Genomic DNA, 20,446 nt, shown 5'->3' on the forward strand with positions numbered 1-20,446 from the left:
ATGTTGGAGGACACTCACTTACATTGGAAGCCTTGTTTAGGCAGTTGGGCTCCATTCTTCATGACATATGCCATCATATGAGACCTCATCTTTGAATTATGCTACAGGAACTCTAACATCTCTGGTGTCACTCTCGCTTACTTACTTGATTATTTTTGCCAATAGTAGCCATCATCTCCTGCTCACATTCTCATCTTGTATGCTTCGTTTCTTTTCTCCACGATGTCAACATCTCCAATTCTGTTTCTTCCATTTGGGTTCAATTCTCAAAACCCTAATAGCTGGACTTTACAAACTTGGGAAAAACAAATAAACGGTCCTTGTCAGGCGGCCCCTGCATCTTCGAATGGGTGGTGACCCCCGAGCCCAGCCCCAGCAGGGTGCCCACTGATTACTTATTAACGCGCACTGGCGCTGGCGTATGATTAAATATGCAAATAATGCGCGAAATAATGATGTTACACTGATTGTGTGGTGCGTTTAATTGATTAATTGGGACCCGGTTGGCGCCTCTGCCCGGGCTGGCCCGCAACTGGCTAATGGTTTCGCACACGCAGCAACAAGCGGTGCAGCACCGAATTTATCCTCTTCTGGCCCGGCGTACGGTTCGGCAGCGCATTGGCTCAGGGATGATCGGGGAGGGCGGAAGGAATCTAGCAATCCAGACAACCCTTTGGGTCGTTGTTTTTGTTGCTGTTTTGTTTTCTCCCTCTGCCTGTTATTGCACACACGAAACAGGTTTGCAGGGTCGTCGTCTCGCACGAACAAATCGGGGCCGCCCGAAATGTTGGCGGCTATCAGGACCAACCGATCGGCACGCAACCGAGTCGCCGACCGGGCCGCGCACTTAGCCGGCTGCGTTCGTCGTTCCCGGCACACCCCAGCCGGTGGGGGCACCCTCGGGATCTTCGCGCCAGCAACAGCCCCGTCCAGCCAGCAACTATTTTTAGGCCCGATTCGATGCCCCGGGAAGCCGCAAAGGTCATCCGATACGTTTTCCGGTGGCGAGCCACGCCTGATCGGTGCAAATTATCATAATTCAAAACACTGGTAGTAAAGATAAAGGGGCATGCCTTCCCCAGTCCCCATTGGACGCCGAGCCGAGGGGTCCGTGTGCGCTTAATCCAATGTTTCAACTGAACCTCGGAACCTGTGGACGTACGAAGAGGCTTTAAAGAGCAACACCGAAAAACAAAACAAAAAAAAAAAGGAACGCAAGCCTACAAATGGATTCCACGGCACGGGCACCCGAAGACGGGAATGCCAGAATCCCGCTGGAATGCTCTGCCTAGCTGCTAAACTGGTAACCACCTTGTCGTGGAAGGGGCTGATACTAGCTTATTAAACTTGTAGCAAAACCATGGCGCAGAAGCAGTATAAGAAAATTGTGGAGCAGGACCAGCAGGCCAGCGAGCAAAATCTTGAACTTCAACAACTTCTTCCCGAACATCCTCTCCCTCCCCCCCCCATCGTTTGTTTTCCAACTTCGGGCGCAAGTTTGATGATGTTTGCAGGTACCACCACAACCATCCCACTCCCCACTATGCTCACCCAATTGCTTCCCTGGATCGGATCTGTTTGGACAGGACCTTTCAGCCGTGCAGCACGATCGGCGTTTCCGATTCAATGAACTGGAAGCTGGCGTCGGCGCGCTCTTCGTCATTCCTGTTTGACATTTTGCGCAATTAGAAGCAGAAGGAGCAGCAGCAGAGCAAACAAAGCACAAAGCGTCCACGCAAAACATCAAGCTCAGCCTCAGAGCGTGGTTGATGAGGGATCAAGAACCACAGCAACGAAAAAGCGGGTTGGAAGTTAGCGCAGATGTAACGCAATGCAGTTGGGGGATTGTTTTTTTTTGTTTGTATTTTTTTTAAATATACAACAACTACCCTGCAATGTACATCAGAGGTGGACAGTGCTGCGTCGGAAGTACCTTGTAAAACTGACGCGTTGCAAAAGAGCTACCCGCGGCTCCAAACAACGACATTATTGCACGCACCTTAAGCGGCACACTGTGGGTTTTATGAGCAATGTGTGCAGCTGTGAGCGCACACTTCTCGACGATATCCGGACGAATTCGGGTGTCTCACAGAGGCGGCTTTATCAATCGTCTCAACGGCCCAGCGGGTGGCGGGTGCCACCCGCGACTACCAGGGCGGTACAGAGTAGCTGACGTGGCCGCGTGCAACAGCGGGTGGGCTGGTGTCACACGAGCACTGGATCGTTGCCCATCTTCTGCGCGATAAACGTCTGAAGAACAGTATGGAGCATCGTTTATTGAATTATGGAAAATATCTTCCGAGCCTACTGCACACCAGAAAGGGTTCGTCGCCTAGTGCCGCTCCCGGGACGGGGTAATGAACCCGCTGCCACTCAGATGCGGTGCATCAGGTGATTGTTAATCAATCCTCTCGGGGGGGGGGGGAGCTCCTATGGCTGCAATTTTGGGGCAGCGCCGAAGTGGGCCTCGCACTGCACCACAAGGCTCAAGGCTCGGTAACCAGTTTTGCTTGCGTGGCCTGGCCTTGATCTTGCGGCGTTGCCGGACAGCCTGGGAACTGGGAAGGGGATTGTTCCGACTGTCCAACCTCTTGGATGCGATTGTCGCCAAATTGTCAGAGCAGGGAGTGTGTTACGCAGCGTAGATGAGTGGTTCAACGGACTCGCTAGGGAGGTTCTCGAAGTAAGCGGGATTGCCGGTATTGCAAATACCACAGCTCCCGGGTGCATCTTTCTGCTGGGATAGGGTGTTTGCCCAAACCGATCCCGAGCGCGTGCGATCTTGCGTGTGATCTTGAACTTGACTCGAGCGCGTGCGCGCGGTCGCTCAGCTGAGCGAGTCTGGTTTCGTCACCCGGTGATGCCTGCGAAATGTGAAAGGCGCACCCCGGAGACTTGATGCTTGCGTGCACCCTTGCCTTGGAGGCTGGAGGATGCTTTGCTTATATGGTTGCCGGCAGGCTTTGGTAGCTACAATGCATCTTCGCAAAAGGGGATTGGTGTACATCGCACTGCTCCTGTGCTTCACAGCTCTTGCCAGTTCCAGAAGTGAGCCTGTTTGGTTTGCTGGCACTCGCCCCGATGGGTATTATTTACCGCCACCGCTCGCTCGCTTTTAATGGTCATCCGGTGCACTCTGGGAACGGGCCGCTGCCGCCCTGCCCATAACTGGTCCAGGTAGGCTGCCTCCTCCGGCTGCCTGGACGGCCGTCAATAGGTACAGGGAATGCTCTAGTGGTTGCAAAGATGTGCAGAAGTGTGCCCAGAGGTATGTCTTGATAAGGTTCTGTTCTCACTTGGCTCTCCCAGACATTGGGAACTGATGAAGAGTGTATCTTCACCTCCAGCGTTGACTCTGTCGAGGCTTTCTTTCTAGCTGTCTAGTGAATGCGTGATCCGATTGGTTAGGTTAGGTTTCGGAGGTCCCGACTGATCCCAGTCGTTGCAGCAGAGTCCACATCGAATGTCCGAATATCGATGGTGTCGATGGTTCCTCACACCAGCAGCTCGGGGCTGAGGCTTGAGGATCACTCATGTGTGTGTGTGTGTGTGTGTGTAGGTAAAGCGATCGATCGCACGCGAGTGCGATCAGCCGCAACACATCGTTTGTGCTTTGGCGTCGGGTATGTGTGTGGCGCTTTGCTACTGCTCTCCCTCTCTCTCTCTCTATCTCTCTCTGGCGCTCACGCGCGCGCACGCTCGCTCTAGTGCACACCGTCTCCTACTCCACCGTAGCCGTTCATCCTATTGCCCCCTCCCCGCTCGACCACTCCCCTCACGCTCCCCTTCTCCGACCACCCTCTCTGCCGCACCTTTCCGCATTCCTAGCAGCTTCCCACCCCGACATTCGTGCTCGGCGGTGTGTCCGTGCCGCGGACCTGCAGCGGACCTTCACCGCAAACCGTAGGAGAGCGGGCCAGAGAACGAGAACGAACGGCGAGCCGCAACAGCAACAAACAGAAAAAAGCCCCTCCCTCCCACCATTGAAACCCCCCCTTTCCTGCCTTCGTACCGGGCGCAACACACCACAGCCCGGGCGCGAGAGCGGTTCCGATACACACACGTACCGACAGGTGATGATGGTGGTGGCGCACGGGAGGAAGTGTGTGGTTGTGTGTGTGTGTGTGTGTGAGGTATGGAAGCCCGCTCAGCAGCCAGCAGCAGCAGCAGCAGCAGCAGCGGTGGCGAGAATGGAAACAAAATATGTATATCGTGCCAATTTAATTTCTGTTTCACTTAGCATTTGTCAGTGCTGAATCGTCCGCGCTGTAGAATAGATGCCTCGGGATCGCTCCGAGCTGCCAAGCGAGGAGAGCTAGGAGTACGTGTGTGTGTGCGCGCGTCCGCGTTTGTTATCGCAAGCCGTGTGCGAAAACGGATGAGGTTCGGCAAGGCCTGAGTTTGTGTGGTTGGAAAATTTCGGGGAGAAAGGTGAAAGTTGTCGCCGAAACGCGCCGCACACAAAGCAGCCGGAGAGAGCCAGGAGCTGCCGGAGTGTGTTTGTGTGTGTATGTGTGTGTGTGTGTGGTTAAGTAGTAAAGATTAGGGCCGTAAGTAGGCTCAGCGCGACAAGGACACTCTACCTTAGACAGGTTGACAATAGCTTTCCCTGGTCACAGCCAATCAACCAATCAACCCAACAGTACGATGTGAGAATTAGCGAAGTTCTGGAAAAAAATCTGGAAAAATTCTGGAAACAATCTGGAAAATTTCTGACAGATCCGAATTTTGGAGCATCCAACATCGTCCGAACTCGAGCGCCAAAATAGCCTGAGCGAGCCTGCCCGATTTGAAAGCGGGGACCGACCTGCAGTGTGGAAGAAGTCACGCATCAATCAAACGGTCGTGGTGCCACCGACGACGAGCTCAACCTTCCGCTTGCAGTCGACGACGCAGACGACGAACCCGGCGCGGGATATTCTGGCGTCTCATTGCTGGCGTGCTACGGCGCACTGCTGCAGGATGCAATATGGTTGGGATCGTGCACCGTTCCGCCAGTAGGGTAACGCCCCCAGCGCCTGTCGGTCGGAACAGTCCGGACGAGCCCATCCAGTGGTGCATCAGTGGCGAGCGAGGCAGCATCAGCAGTCGCAGCGTTTGACCCTAGGCGCCCATTTGCGTCCCCGGCTACGCTGAATGCGATGCATTAAGGCAGTTTAAGCAAACAACTGCAACCGAACAAACTGTAAACAGAAGCGCGCAATTTGCGTCCATACGCGAAAGGGGGGAAAAAAAAGGAAAAGAAAAACAAAACCCTTGTGCTAGTGGTACTTCCATTTTTTTGGTGTGTGTAATTTCTTTCCCACTGTGAGGTGTGATTGTGACCAGCTCCAGGTGTCCAGGTATCACACAGGCGCCGCACAGGCGCTCCAAAAACGTTTCAGTTCTTTGCCGTACTTCCTCCAACGCCGAGCATCATCGGCGCACCGGGAAGTAAGTGAATCGAGTCAACAGAAGGAAACGCGAGAGCGAGCGAGCGAGTTCCCCGCATTTAAGCACCGTTGTGTGTGTGTGTGTGTGCTTCTTGGGTGTGCTCCAAAGCGTCTTCAAAGCAGCCAAACACCGGGTCACCAGCCGGGATCGCCCCAAGTGCACGCAGCCACCGCCGGGAGGATGGAACAGATCGTTACCACGAGTGTCTGCTTTTTAATGGTAAGTCGTCAGGATCGCTTGGGGTTTGAAGGGGACTATTCCGTTTTTTTAAGGCGCCGTAAATCTGGACTTGATCGTGGGAAAGCACGCACGTACGGTGACTCAGAATCCAGCATGCTGGGGAGGCCCACCCGAGAAGTTGCTCCAAAAAAGGTGACGCGCGGCACAGCAAGATCTCGCAAACTAGAAACACTTGGGTGGAGGCTTTGGAATGATTCTTCGACTAGTCCCGGGTAACCTAAACTTTCTCCTCCTTTTGGGGGCCGCAACAACACCACACTGTGGATATTTCGGTCGCTCGCTTTGAGCCAGTGGTGTCAGTCGCCACACGCAACACGTCAGCCACTCGGCCAGTGTGTAGCATTGACATCAATTAGCAGCGCGGGGCAGATCCACTCAGGAAGGAGCGAACAGCCAAGCCGAGCCATGCTGTGACCGGTCTAATGGCTGTGTGCGTTTGCGGTTTTACTGCTGTTGCTGTTGTTGTCGCTATGTCCCTTGACAGGATTGACAGGGTTGACATTTGCGAGGATGCGGCAACAGGACACATCGAGGTGCGGTTCCGATGTGCAGAGCTAGCGCCGGGCAACCTTGCCCTAGACATGGGCTCCCTTCTCCCTGCCTCCACAGGTGCTCACCCCAGCGCCTGCCAGGTCCGATCGGTTCCGACTGATCGCGCACCGAGACCTCGGAAGGTTGTGCAAAGAATCGGTACGGTCGTGCGCATTCTTGCTGCGCAACTCTGCGGGTGTATGTGTGTGTGGTAGGCAGAGAGAGAGAGAGAGAGGAGTGAAAGCAGTACGCCGGTTTGGCACGTTGCATTACCGATAGGCTTGCAACCGTGCCCTACAGCCGTGACCTTCTCGTCAGCTGGGTTTTCTTTTTTGCTGAAATTCTATGAAACCCTTTTTCAAAAAAAAAAAAAACAGATTCTCATTTCTGTGACTTTTTGGACATTTGAAGAAGTTCTTGACGTTTGAGCCTCATTTCCAACAGAGTTTGGATATTTTTCGGAGTTTGGAAAAAGGATTTTTTTTAAGTTTCTGTGACCTCTGTAACATTGAAGGAATTCTTGACGCATCATTTCTGAGAGTTAAAGAGTTAAGATATTGAAGAATATTGAAGTCGCTGAAACTTTGGAGAAATTCCAAAGTATTTTGGACGTTAGAGCATCATTTCCAAACATTTGGAGTTCATTTCCGTCGTTGGGGCATTCTTTCAGAACTTTTGGAGTGCATCATCAACATTTGAGCAACTTTTCCAAACTTTTGATATGACACAAGGTTTCGCAAAAGAACAAATTCTGTAAACTTGGCAAACATTGGAGGATTTCTGGACGTTGGGGCATCATCTTCAAACTTTTGGAGTTGATCATAAACGATGGAACACCGTCTCCAAACTTTTGGAGTTCATCATCAACATTTGAGCAACTTTTCCAAACTTTTGATATGACACAAGGTTTCGCAAAAGAACAAGTTCTGTAAACTTGGCAATCATTGGAGGAATTCTTGACGTAAGAGCTTCATCTTCAAACTTTTGGAGTTGATCATCAACGTTGGGACACCGTCTCCAAACTTTTGGAGTTCATCATCAACATTTGAGCAACTTTTCCAAACTTTTGATATGACACAGGGTTTCGCAAAAGAACAAATTCTGTAAACTTGGCAAACATTGGAGGAATTCTTGACGTTGGGGCATCATCTTCATACTGTTGGAGTTGATCACCAACGCTGGGACACCATCTCCAAACTTTTGGAGCTCATTAATCATCAGTCTTTTGGAGCTCCACCGAACTTGAAGCCTGGAATCTATTCCTCAGACATTAGTCGATACTGTTGCTGTGTTTCCTGCATCGATCCTGCCGCCTTGACGGTGGTTGCCGCGACTTGTTGCCGGCTTCCGCTGCCAAACGCTGGTTTGCGAGCATCATCCAGAACGCCGTAATGCGTCCCAGCGTCCCTGGGCGCCTGATAATGAAAGGTTTTGGCTGGTTAACGATCGGCTAGCCACAAATGGGATCTCCTGCCACCGATCAGCGATCGCTCTACGGGGAAGGGACCTGCTTTTATTTAGCTTCCTTTCTCTCTCTCTCGCTCCCCTCCTCCATTCCTAGCGTCTCGTTACGCGACCGAAGAAGGAGGTGGTGCCCGTTCTGGGTTCGCTTTTCGCTCGCCTGCCTGGCGTTTCGGTTCTGTTCGGCGGCCGCTCCAACCTGGAAAGGAACGGTGGTGCTGCCGCGCGAACTAATTAGTATTCAACCTTGATCTTATTTCCACCCCGCCTCGTGGACCTCGGCAGGCCGTCCTTCTTGTGAAACAGGGCAGGCGAAACGGGAAGCTGGCGGAAGGCTCAAACGGTTCTCGCCCGCCCGCCCGCCCGCTCGCACTTGTGGTTCATTGATTTTTTGTTTTGGTTCTTTGTAGGAATGGTTTTTTTTTGTACCGTTTCGGCGTACCAAGAATGGCGGGCGGCTTCTGGGGCGGGGTGGGCGCGTGTGACCAAGGGCCCAACCGTCGTGGTTTGTGCTGCGAGAGCGCGCGCACGCGCGCGCGCGGGTGGAGTGACTTTCACTTTTCCACTCCACCTCAATGGGTGAGTGGATATGATGGTTTTGATTATTATTAGTGGCGCTTTTTTTTTTGAATGTTGTTATTGGCCACTGGATCAAAGTGTTTAAACTGTAGTTTGTTGCTCGAGCGAGCAGAAACGCGCGAACGGGATGTACCGCAAGAGTGGCGCCCCTTCCTGGTCGCGTCCAAAAGGGCAGTGTGGCCCAAACTATCAAGCCATAGCTTTTGGGGGCGTTGGTATTTTCAGATGACGTCGTTCTGCTCCAATCCGCAGTTCCTGGGGCGATATCAACCTTCCGCCCAGCGTGAAGGTACGTCATCTAATCTCAGGCTCGCACGAATCACGTGATCGATCGGTGACTACGGCGCGATATGACGAGGAAACAGTTACGGACAGTTGGCAATCGGGCGATTCGGTGTGACAATTCAAAGGCAATAGCCACACTAAAAAAAAACTCGCCTGAAAACCTGAATGGGAAGGGAACGTAGCAACAGCAGCAGCAGCAGCAACAAAAAAAAACTGGATCAAACCAAAGCTTAAGGGGCACAAAGTGGGGAAGGTGCTTCGGAATTGAAGGGAGATCCCGTCCTATTGTGGCAGAGCTCGCTGAATGCGCTGAATTAGAACGCAGAGGCGTGTTGCAGCCGACCGGCCGATCGGGCTGTTTTTTTGTTGTCCTGGACAAGTTTGCAAAAGGGGCACCACCCGACGGAGCCAGCGCACCGCCGCCAGCACCGCATGGACTGTGAACTTGAAAGGAGATACAGGTTTGCAGGTCCCCGAGACTTACTATACAGAGTAGCACACACGTACCCAGCAATAACGCTCTTCACCGCGAGGGGACTATCCCTGGAGCGCAAGGTTCGTCGCTTGCACACTCACGCTGCAACTAGCGCGAAGAGCCAGCAGTCCGTCCCTAGGATGCCAAGACAGCCAGTGTGTGTGTGTGTGTGTGTTAGACCGATTGGAAGCGGACTGCCCGGAAGTAAGTAACGGAGAGGGTTACTTACGGCCCATCGTGATAGATGTATACATATATTGGTGGCTAGTGTGGAGACTTGCTCCCCAATGCTAGAATGCGTTCGCAATTACGTAACCCTGACAATGCGCACCGTTCGCAACTCTCCCCCCTAAATTGCACCCCATCTCCCCCGCTTATCGTCGGGATCAGTGGCGGGAGGGGTCCCCGGCTGCGACAAAATGGAGCACGATAATCATACTCTAGCCGCTCTCCGTCGGCACAAAAGACGGTTTCTCACGGTCCGAGCGCGCCGCGAACACTCCCAAAATTCCTTATCCTTTCTGGGATAAGGGAAAGGTGGGGCAGGGGGCTTTTGCCTTTGCTGAGAGCCGGCGGGATGAAGTTTAGCTTGCAAAAATGGTAATTAGCGCACTCGTAACGTTTTCGTCTACGATCGCGCGCCCGCTTGCGCCACTAAGGGAATATATTAATTCCACCACTTCTGTCCACGCGGTTCCTTCAATACATTCGATTTTTTTTTCTTTCTGCTCGATAACAACAGATGCCGGGGGGAGAAGGGAAGGTGTTATTTCGGTGGCGCGCTCTTTGTTATACCCGCCTGGGCGCTGCTACTGGTATTTTAAAACGGTCGAGCGATCAATGTACGCAGTCCCGCGGTTCGCAAGAACGGACCAAGTCGAGCAAACAACTGCTGCCGAAAACAAAAAAAACTTGACACAATGTACGTTCGCCGTTTGATGGATCGATCGATTTGTCAGTCTAATGAGCAACTGGGCGATTTAAGATTTTAAGCTCGGAATGCGTTGCCGGGCAGCGACATATCACGAACAAGCGTGAACAAATCTGTAATCTAGGTCTAATAACACACTGCTGGAGCATCCTATTCGCTTGGATTAGGACTAGTACATCCAGGGCTGGTTCTCACAAGGCCAGTCAGTTTCAATTCCCGTTTGAATCTTCCCCGCAAAGCAAGAACATGGATATCGGGGTACATCGGGCGATTTTGGCACAACACACAACTCTGAGAGGATCCTTGGAAGCTTCAAACTTTATTTTTTATGCCTAGCTGGTTGTCAGTGTCTATGCGCAACCGTTTGAAGATCCGTTCCATTTTAGTAGTTCATATTAATGATGGGAAAAATTGAAATTTCGTCGGAATCGATTCCGACTAGCTCCGAAGTTTTCTCCGGATAGTAAATTCGGAATCAGTTTCTGGAATCGGCTCCGGAATCGCCTCCGGAATTGGATCCGGAATCGGCTCCGGAATTGGTTCCGAAAGCGGCTCCGAAATTGGTTCTGGAATCGATTCCGGAATTGGTTCCGGAGTTGGCTCCGGAATCGGCTCCGGAATCGGAATTGGCTCCGCAATCAAAATCGGCTCCGACATCGGAATTGACTCCGAAATCAGAATTGGCTTCGAAATGGAGTCGGTTTCTGTATCTTCATAGGAATAGGCGTTTGGATCCAATAATGCTACATGTTGATAGCGACAAACAATCAAAATTTACTTCTTAATGATCTATTCACATGGAGATTCCCGAACTTATTTCGCTTCCCACGCTTCTTATTTCAATTCAAAATCTAATTCTCATTCCGGTGCTAACTCCATTTCTGGAGTGATTCCGTTACCGGAGCTAATTGCGATTCCCAGGTCGATTCCGATTCCGAAGACGATTCTGATTCCGGTGCCGATTCCGATCCTAGAATCGATACCGTAGTTGAATCCGGAATCGATTCCGGATTCAACTCCGGAATTGTTACGAGGATCGAAATTGGCTCCGGAATCGGCTCCGGATTCAACTCCGGTATCGGCTCCGGAACCAACTCCGGAATCGGCTCCGGAATCTACTCCAGAATCGGAATCGATTCCAGCATCGGAACCGGCATTGATTCCGAACACGGAATCGGAATCGGGTAGGTCCGATTCCAAGCTCCCACCACTGGTTCATAGCTCACCGTATCCGGGGAGAAAAGAAATCAGATTTAGACTTCAATATGAATTGTAACACCATGGAATGCAGTACATGCAATACAGGATACAGTACAAATAAATAAGTGGTCCCAAGAATGCTGACTTTCGAAACACCTGAATAGGTCATGAATAGTTCTGAAGTAACGCTCCTTATTCTTAACGCATACGTTCGATCCCTTTAGGTATGATGTCAACCATTTGAGTTGTTGGACAACAGTCGGGTAGTTTCGCTAGAATTACGTAATGGTTGGGAAATCAGTTTACAGTTGAAATATTTAATGTTCAGTTGCTGAAGTAAACGACGTGCATATCAATTAAACTTGGTCTATATCATTGCGTATCATTGAGACGTGATGGTCTAATGTCAATTTCCATGTGCTAATAACCCCTTCATGGAGGTTCTAATACAAAGAAGTATGGCAAAGAACTCTCTGCAAGTTCTAACCATGGTATATGAATGCATGCAAATGGAATTGATGAACTGATGACTGGTTGGAGTTTGCTAATTTCTGATCCTATCTTTCTGATGTTATGAAACAGGTCAGGTCATCAGCAATTCAGCACTTCCAATTTAAAAAGTTCTTTAAATTAGGCCCCTTTTCTGCAAAAAAAAACAATGACCCCGGCCTCAGTAAAGATGTCCTCGCCAGTTCGTTACGCCACTACGCCGAAGAATGTCGGGAGGAATGCATCCGGAGTATTCATCGATTCTCTTTTACAAACTGCACCTCAGAAGTGAAAGTAGGCATCAGACCAGAGTGTGTGTGTGTGTGTGTTTTTAGCCAGAGTTGCAAAGGTTTGTGGCTCAACGCATTGGCACGCGGTCGCGCGCGCGCGCACTCCTACCGTTCGCTCGCCGTATCGTTTGGCATCGAGAGCAAGGCCTAACCGAAATGAGACCAGTGCGCATCGGATGCCTCCGCGCCGGCGTGTAGTGTTACCGAAAGAAATTAGGTTTCCCACCCGGTTACACCCAGCCGCGGCCGGAGAAGGCACCGCCCGGGCCGTTTCGCACCACCTGACATTGACAGACTTTCAGCTGCCGCTGCTACTGCGCCAACTTCTTGGAGTTGGAGCCCACGGGGAGAGCGCCAGCCGTTTGTAACGCGATACTTTCCATTCGAACGTCGCCTAACGGAGTCAAAGTCATGCTCGCGGATGGTGGGAGCGTAGACCGACCAGCCTGTACACAGGCTGACAGTGACATTTGCGACGCGGCTCTGCACCCGCGACGGCCCCGGACATCCCTGGCTGACGGCTCCAACAGCTTCGGTGTGAGGCAAATGGCGAGCCGAAGGGGCGAATATCTTGAGCACATGCCGTGACGCACCAGGGTCACGATCCTTGCTGGAATCCTTTTGTTTTGCTCGCTGTGCTCTCGTGGCCGCACCCCCTGCGTAAAAGCCGACCTAGTACGTCACACGGCCGAACTTAAAAGGATGATTTGCGTCATGATTAATGGTTTCTGTTTGACGCAAATTCTTGATCGCTTACGATCGCTCTAGAAAAATAGGGGGGAGCGGTTGGGGGGCCATGTGTAATTGGGACCTTAGAAAGAGGTTCCATTTTTCGACGTGACGTGCCGTTGCGCAGTTTTGAAGCAAGGAAGCCTAGGTTGTGCGTTTAGTAGCGCTTCCGATGACGCCACTGCTTCTGCGACTGCCTCCGGAAGGCTCCTCGGTGTATTAACGGGGTCGCGCACCAGCAGTGGGCTGAGTTGGGCACAAGCACCCGGGGTCTTTCCCGTCCCGCGGGGGGAGGGAAACGCTCATCAATGGCAAAACCCGCCCTGAGGCCCTGCCTTGTCGTGCCGAACGGTCCGGTTACCATTCATTGATACACATATCCGGCAGGTTTAGGCTTTTAGACAGTCCGCAGCGGTCGGCCGGCCCTAACCCGCAGCCTGCACACTGGCACGAGTAGAATGTGTTCTGTGCAAAAGCATTTCAGGGCCACCAGGGCATGGCGTGTTGCTTTTTTGCTGTTAGCTGCTGCTGCTGTTATTCTGCAGAAGGGTTCAGCGCGGACACTCGACACCCACGCGCGCGCGCGCACACACCACACAGCACGGTAGCTAGAAGCTAATTACTGTCCATTCATGCAAACCTGACCACACACACACACACACACACACATACAGTGAAACGAAGAAGTGGTCAAACGCAGTGGTGAAGGCCATTGCAAAGGCCACCCGCGCGCCACCCATTCGGTTCCCTTTTGGGTCGGGCAAGATTTGGTCCTTCGAACCGGATCGCAATGTGCGCGCTCGCTGTAACGGTGTGCGACAGTTCGGGCAGGGCGCATGAATCACTTGGTTGCAGTTTGTCGGGTTCACTTTGTTTTGTGTTACGACTGGCTTCGATTAATCATTGGCACATGGGAAGGTTCCGGGTTGCCCAGTTCCCTGCCCTGATCAGCCCCAGAAGCTGGAAGCCTTCCGAAAATCTCCCCCCCAAAAAAAAAGTCTCAACAACGTATGCAACCTGCCGATTTGACCGCTGGAATGCAGATCACGGATGTCCCGCGTGCGACCCGCACACAAAATGCTTGGCACGCAACAAAGCCTCCTTCTGCTGTCCAGTTTCTCTTCTTCCGTTCGGCGGTTCCGCTCCCCGTACCAGCTCGCACTAACGACATTGAACGGCCTTGGATGGCCATGAAATTGGCTTGCGTGCCGACCCAATGTTGGTGCAGCCGAGGATGGGTCGCTTCTTGCGTTCCAATAGGGTTTTGTTTTGTTGTGGGGCAGCGAGGGTTCCGGGGGGGGGGGGCGAGGAAGCGGCGAGATTTTTCCTTTCCTTTTGCCATTTGTGTGCCCCTCGGGCGCAATTTGCGCGGTGGTGCCGATCGGGCGATTACTTCGCGATCGGTTCGCCCCTTGTTTGCGCTCTTGTACATCCATCTAGTAGCTCTCTCTCTCTCTCTCGTTCTCGCGCGCCGCGCGTCTCTGTTTTGCTGGTTTTGCTTCGCTCCGTTCGTTCAACCGCCGGCACGGTGTGTAGCTGGGGCCGTTCTACTTTAGGCTCTCGCATGGCGAGTGCTTTGCTGTGCCACCGCTCGCCGCTCGCTGTGCACTGTTGAGTCGTGAACTCTTTGTTTATGCTTCGCCTCGCGGGGCCAGGCTGCCAGAGGATATTGCTGTATGGTTGTCTCTGCCAGCCTGCCGAAGGGATATGCCTGGACGCTGGACTCTGGGGGTGATTGTGTGTGCCGCCCCCCATTCCTGTCCCCACCCCATTCTTTTATCTTCCTCAGAAGGCAAGTACGCGGTGTGACTGTTGCCGCCCCATGAGTTTCCATCGATTGCCGTGATTTTTGTGTTTTGTGTAGTCGTCTTGCCTTCTTTCCCTTCCGATGCAAAGCTTCAATGTGCAGGGGGGACGTGCCATTCGGAAAAGGAACGGAACGGAAGGGGCGTGTGTGTGTGTGTGGGAAACAATAAAAGCGGGCAGTTAAAAAAACCTGAAACAACGCCCTGACCACTCCTCTCGCAAGCCGACGCTTGGGTCGTTCGCCTTCGCGCCGCGGTGCGGACAGCGAACGTGCGAAGAACGGAGGACGACACACGAAACAAATTACACACATCCAACACACACACACACACACACGCAGGCGTGTGTTTCCGGGAAGATCAAACCGCAAGCATCTTGGGTTTGGAGGAGGCGTAAAAACGAATTCTGAAGCCAATCGCAATACTTCAGCAAAATTCGGTGAACGAAATGTGGGGTTTCGGGGGAAACCTTGGGGCATTCGGGGTGAAATTTTATTACCAAATACTCACCAGCGGCGGCACACGCATTCATGCGAAAATGGGGGAATTAACCTTTCTGATCACACGATCGCCCCCCCCCCCCCGCGGGGGTAAGTAGTTAAAACTGTCTAATTAGTTGGCAAATGTCACTCCAGGGGGGTGTTCCTGGGGTTCTGGGCGGGCAGGAAATGATGCTGACCGCTGTTCCAAAGCGTGGCGTTACATTTAATTTGATCGCACAGAACACACGGAAGATGTTATCCAAGTGTGTTAGTTTACTGCAAGGTTGCATGGGAGTTAATCAGCTGATCCTCGAACTGTTTTGAACATCTTTGCTCCAACTATCTTCAAAAGTTTCAATTTGTTTTTCATAGATTTGGTTGGAAAGAATTAGTCGATCAGAAATGTCTGAAACAGTTTTCAGTGCACCAAACTTACGGCAAGCTCCATACGGAGTGTGATGAGGTTGGTGTACCTGTAAGATTCAGCATCTGGATCATTTCATCGATCGTTTCAAATGCAATAAACGATTTCGATGAAATAAAGCTAATAAAATGATTAGTTTTCGCTGTTCTCTTGGAAGTTGTACGCTATTTGGTTGATGTTTCTCAATTAGTTTTTCCACGCATTTTGCATCGGAGTCATGGTCATGAGTGTGACCAATAAGTTCCCTCTGTTTTCCTCATCGGGCCAGTTCAGCTTCAATCTCCAATCGAAAGGCATGCGGTTTGCACGAAGCCAAGGGAAGCGAATGGATCAATCATTGATTTCGCTGGAGTTTAGACTTTTATTTCAGCATTTAAGTATTCACTGCCAATGGCAGCTGGGTTGATATGGTTAAAATCTTTACTCGAGGGACCTAATGCAGAGCTGCATCTAAAATAAATACTCGATTGTTATGCTGATGGGCATAGTGGAGCCTTAAGTGTTGAATCGTAGCCAAGCGAAAATACTCTTACAATGTCTACAAAGAAAGATGACATCACGAAATTGTTTGATTTTCGATTTGTCAAATTGAAATAAATTATAATGACTTGACTGACTAGAATCGTAACTAAAGCCCCCAACATAAACTAAACTGAATTTCAAACACAACGAGAGATTGAAAAATGATTACTACACTAGTTTACTGTCTGTTGCCTATTAAAGAGTAAATGTTAAGTAGTGCTTAAGAATGGGATTTATCCACCATCATTTGCCCGGGCTCGGTGGTCGAGGTGGTAAACGAATGGGTTTAAAAAACGTGCCCGTCTTGGGTTCGAATCACTCTCTGACCAGGGGGTACAGTTTATAATAGTCCTTTTTAAGGGCATGCACACAAGAAACACAAGTAAGAAGAAACATAATTCATGATTGCTCTCTCGTCCTTCCCTCCTTCCCTTCCCCTTCATCCCTCCCGATCCCTTTCTTTCGCAGATTTTGGCCATCGTTCGCGTAGGCAGCGTTCCTGCACCGAGTGACATCATATCAGGGCGAGAGTTCCTATCGATACTCATGAAACCGACCGCCGAAACATCACCATCATCGGGTGCAGCGAATGGTGGCGGAGCTGCTGCACCGGCGCGCAACTTCCGGGGGCTGCGCAAGTTTCGGCACTTTTACCTCGACCAGTCCGGCACGAACGATGACACGATACTGCCGATCGAGGCACTGTTCACGTCGCAGGAGGATCTGGACCGGAGCAGCACCCGGTTCTACGGCTACCGGAGGGGCGGCCAGCATGCCAGCAGTAATGGCGGCTCCACCACCACCAGTACGACACCGTCCACGACGACGGTAGAGGAAGAAGCGTCGGTGAACGGTGTCGATCCGGGCATCACCACTACCTCATCACCGCCGCCAGCCTCGTGGCACGTTGACGGCGAGCCAACGACGCCGCCGATGGAGGCGAACGGTGGTACCGCGGGCGAGAGTGCCGAGCTGACGACCCTGGATGACGCTAGCACCACCACCGTGCCGCCGCTGGAGGAGGAGGAGGATCAAACGACGGCAGCGCTGCCACCGGTGGTGGCCCGATCGCCCGCTGCGCGTACCGCCAAGCGGGCCAAAGCGATCCAGCAGCCGGTCGAGTCGGCGGCGCACCATTCGCACGCCCACCGGACCGAGCTGTCCGTCGAGGAGCTCAGCCCAACGATCAGCAAGGAGGAGGAGCCGGCGCCGCTCGACGACTCGGCCAAGGGGGAATCGTCGGCGGTGGCGAAGCTGATCGCACCGCCAGCCGGCTCCCCGCAGCGCTACCGCACGCAGCGCAAGCAAGAGTCCGCCGGTGGTCAACCCTTCCAGACGGTGCGCTACCACGACCGCAAGCCAACTGCGGGTGACGGCGGCACACTAGCCTGGCGCGATAATGACGGCGACCAGAAGGCGCAGCTGAAGCCGGCAATGAGGGAGAAGAGCAGCAGCATTGGTCCGTCGCCGATGTACTCCGAGCCGGCCCGGTTCTACTCCGAGCCGGCCCAGTACTACTCCGAGCCGGCGAAGGTGTACTCGGAACCGGCCAGGATCTACGGCGAGCCGGAAAAGGTGTACTCGGAGCCGGCGCGCGTCTACTCCGAACCGGCGAAGGTGTACTCGGAGCCGGCGCGCATCTACTCCGAACCGGCGAAGGTGTACTCGGAGCCGGCCAAGATCTACTCGCAGCCGTCCAGCTACTGGCAGACGGTCTACTCGGCGCGCCCGGCCGATCCAACGACGACGGCGGCCGCCCCAACGACGACCCCGACGAGACCGACGACGACGACGACTACGACGGCGGAACCGGCCGCCAGCACGGAACCGTCCACCGCACCGGTGCGGCTGGTGTTTAACGAGCTGGACAAGATCCCGTACGACCAGCTGAACGCACCGACGGTCGACGGTGAGGATGCCGGCAGCTCGATCCACAGCGCGATCGGGAAGTTTGTGCCGAAGCAGAGCCACGGGCAAGGCGCCGGCGAGGAGGACGCACGGCAGTCGTTGGGCGTGCAGCAGCAGCCGGCGGCGGTGGTCCAGACGCTTGCACCCGGTGTGCTCGGCCCGGGCGACGACTCGAAGGTGGGGTACGTGGTCGAGGGCCGCAACTACCGCAAGTACCGGGTGGAGGAGAAAACACCGGACGGCTTCATCGTGGGCGAGTACGGCGTGCTGTCGCACAACGATGGCAATCTGCGCGGCGTCCGGTATACGGCCGATTCCGACATCAATCCACGCCTGATCTACGACGCACTGCTCAAGTTTCTCTCCCTGTGAGTGGTGTGTGTGTGTGCGTGTGTGTGTGTGTGTTTAGCATCCGAAGTCGAGTCATACGTAGCCAAATAGAAGAGCGAAGCGAGCGAGAGCAGGTTGTAGGCGCGCAAGTCAGCCAGGTCTGGGAGGATGTTAGCGAAGCAGACGGTAGCGTACAGGATACATATAGAGGTGCGTGTGTGTGAGAGAGAGAGAGAGAGGGAAAGGGAGAGAGCGAGATAGAAAAGAGAGAGAGAGTGGGATAGAGAAAGAGAGAGAGAGAGAGAGAGAGAGCGATAGAAAGAGAGAGCGAGAAAGAGATAATGAAAGGGAGATAAAGAAAACGAAGAAGAAGATTAAAAATAATAATAATAATAATAATAGAATAATAGAAGTAGAAGAAGAAGTAGAAGAAGAAGTAGAAGAAGAAGAAGAAGAAGAATAAGAAGAATAAGAAGAAGAAGAAGAAGAAGAAGAAGAAGAAGAAGAAGCAGAAGAAGAAGAAGAAGAAGCAGTAGAAGCAGAAGTAGTAGTAGTAATAGTAGTAGTAGTAGAAGAAGAAGAAGAAGAAGAAGAAGAAGCAAAAGAATAAGTAGAAGAAGAAGAAGTAGAAGAAGAAGAAGAAATAGTAGTAGTAGTAGTAGTAGTAGTAGTAGAAGAAGAAGAAGAAAAAGAAGAAGAAGAAGAAGAAGAAGAAGAAAGAGAAAAAATAATAAGAATTAAAAGAAGAAGAAGAAGAAAAAGAAGCAGCACCAGAAGATGAAAAAGAAGAAGAAGAAGAAGATGAAGAAGAAGAAATAGAATCAGAAGATTAAAAAGAAGAGGAAGAAGAAGGAAGAAGAAGGAAGATGAAGAAGGAGCATAAGTAAACAAAAGTGTCAAGTTGGAAGTCGTGTACATGTAGTCGATGCCATATTCCTTACCAACTCGGCGCAGGAAGAAGAAGAAAAAAGCATTGAGGACGTCCCCAGCTTTTAGTAGGTAATAGTGCGCCAGCGAGACAGCTTCGCCCAACCCTAGAAATGCTCTCACCCCCCCCCCCTATGCCGCGCGCCAAACTCGCTTCCGTCCACTACTACCCTCTCTACCGATAAATAACGCCCCAAAAGCACACAGCTGCAGGCCTCAGGATTTTCCGCAGTGTAGCGCTCAATGCCTTGGAGCTCGGGACAGGAGTCTCCGCTAGTTAGATATTCAGTGGTGTCAAGGTCAGGTAATCGGTTCCCCCGGCTCGTCAGTTTGCCATAACGCTTCCGGATGTGCGTTCTTTTCTATCTCTCTGTGTACTTAACTTTACTTTAAAAATTGGGTTAGGTGTTCCAAGCCCTTCCCCCTCCCTCCAATGTGTATCGTGCGAGAACTCACAGCAGTAAGCAGTCACTAGATCGAAAAAAATAAGAATAATAGAACAGGATGTATTTCAGTATCAGCACATCTTCCTCCTACCCCTTCCCTTTATTTGAATTAAAATGTGATAATAGTGTAGATATATTAACTTAACTTATCCTTTAGACGCGTAAGTCACCGCCGCGCGTGGTCTTCGCCCGCACAGCCGCGCTGTATTCTGGGGGCGCCCTCCGTCCTTCTGCCGGTAGGAGTGCCGGGACGTTTTTGCTCAAGTCAGTGTTTTAGTATTGTCCTCTCCCCTCTCCCCCCCCACTCCTCCCCCTGGGGCAGGTTTAGTAGTAGGTTGTATCTGTCTTTTAAGTTGTTGTTGTTGTTGTGGTTTTGCGCAGATTTGGTGGTTGGCGATGCGCCCGAGTGCGGACGAGCGACGAGGTTGGAGCCATAGCACCTAGCAGGTCCGAAGTCGGTTTTATCGGTCTAGTTTTACTAGCAGCGAATACAATGAAAAAAAAAAACACAAGCAGACGAGTTTGCTGCACACTGTTTAGGATCTTTAGGACATTTACATTAAATCTAGATTTACTGGGAGCGCTGCTGGAGTGGAGGTATCAAAGTCCAGGGGCTTCCCAAGGGGTGAATAGAGTTTAAGACACCTAAGGATAAGTGAACGGATAGGTAGACATCTAATAGGTAGTAGCCGTGTGGTGTGAGGGTTGTAAGAAATTCCTGCCTGCCTGCCAAACTATACGCGGCTGGCATAGGCTGGCAGTGCTCCAGAGTAGTGCGTACGGTTCGCAAAACAGAGGGCTCTGGGATTGTTTTGCAGAGCGCTTAGGGTGTGATACAAGTTAAGAGACGCGATCGAGCAGCAGTAGCAGCAATGGTCGTTCACAATTCCAAGAGCACACAGCAAGTGCGCGCGTTTCGCTCCCAACCAACTCTCACGCACGCTCTCTCTCTCTCTCTC

The 20,446-nt window shown here is 52.0% G+C and overlaps 1 protein-coding gene across 1 annotated transcript; it reads left to right on the top strand.

Moving 5' to 3' along the window:
• Positions 1 to 4,262: 4,262 nt before the first annotated feature.
• LOC121598067 (paternally-expressed gene 3 protein-like) lies at positions 4,263 to 18,387 on the top strand. The gene is made up of 2 exons (XM_041924602.1): positions 4,263 to 5,652; positions 16,345 to 18,387. Exons 1-2 carry the CDS (start codon positions 5,614 to 5,616, stop codon positions 18,154 to 18,156), a joined length of 1,851 nt encoding a protein of 616 aa, XP_041780536.1. The 5' UTR covers positions 4,263 to 5,613; the 3' UTR covers positions 18,157 to 18,387.
• Positions 18,388 to 20,446: the final 2,059 nt, after the last annotated feature.

This window comes from Anopheles merus, chromosome X (genome assembly GCF_017562075.2).
Source record: "Anopheles merus strain MAF chromosome X, AmerM5.1, whole genome shotgun sequence".
Classification (NCBI taxonomy): domain Eukaryota; kingdom Metazoa; phylum Arthropoda; class Insecta; order Diptera; family Culicidae; genus Anopheles; species Anopheles merus.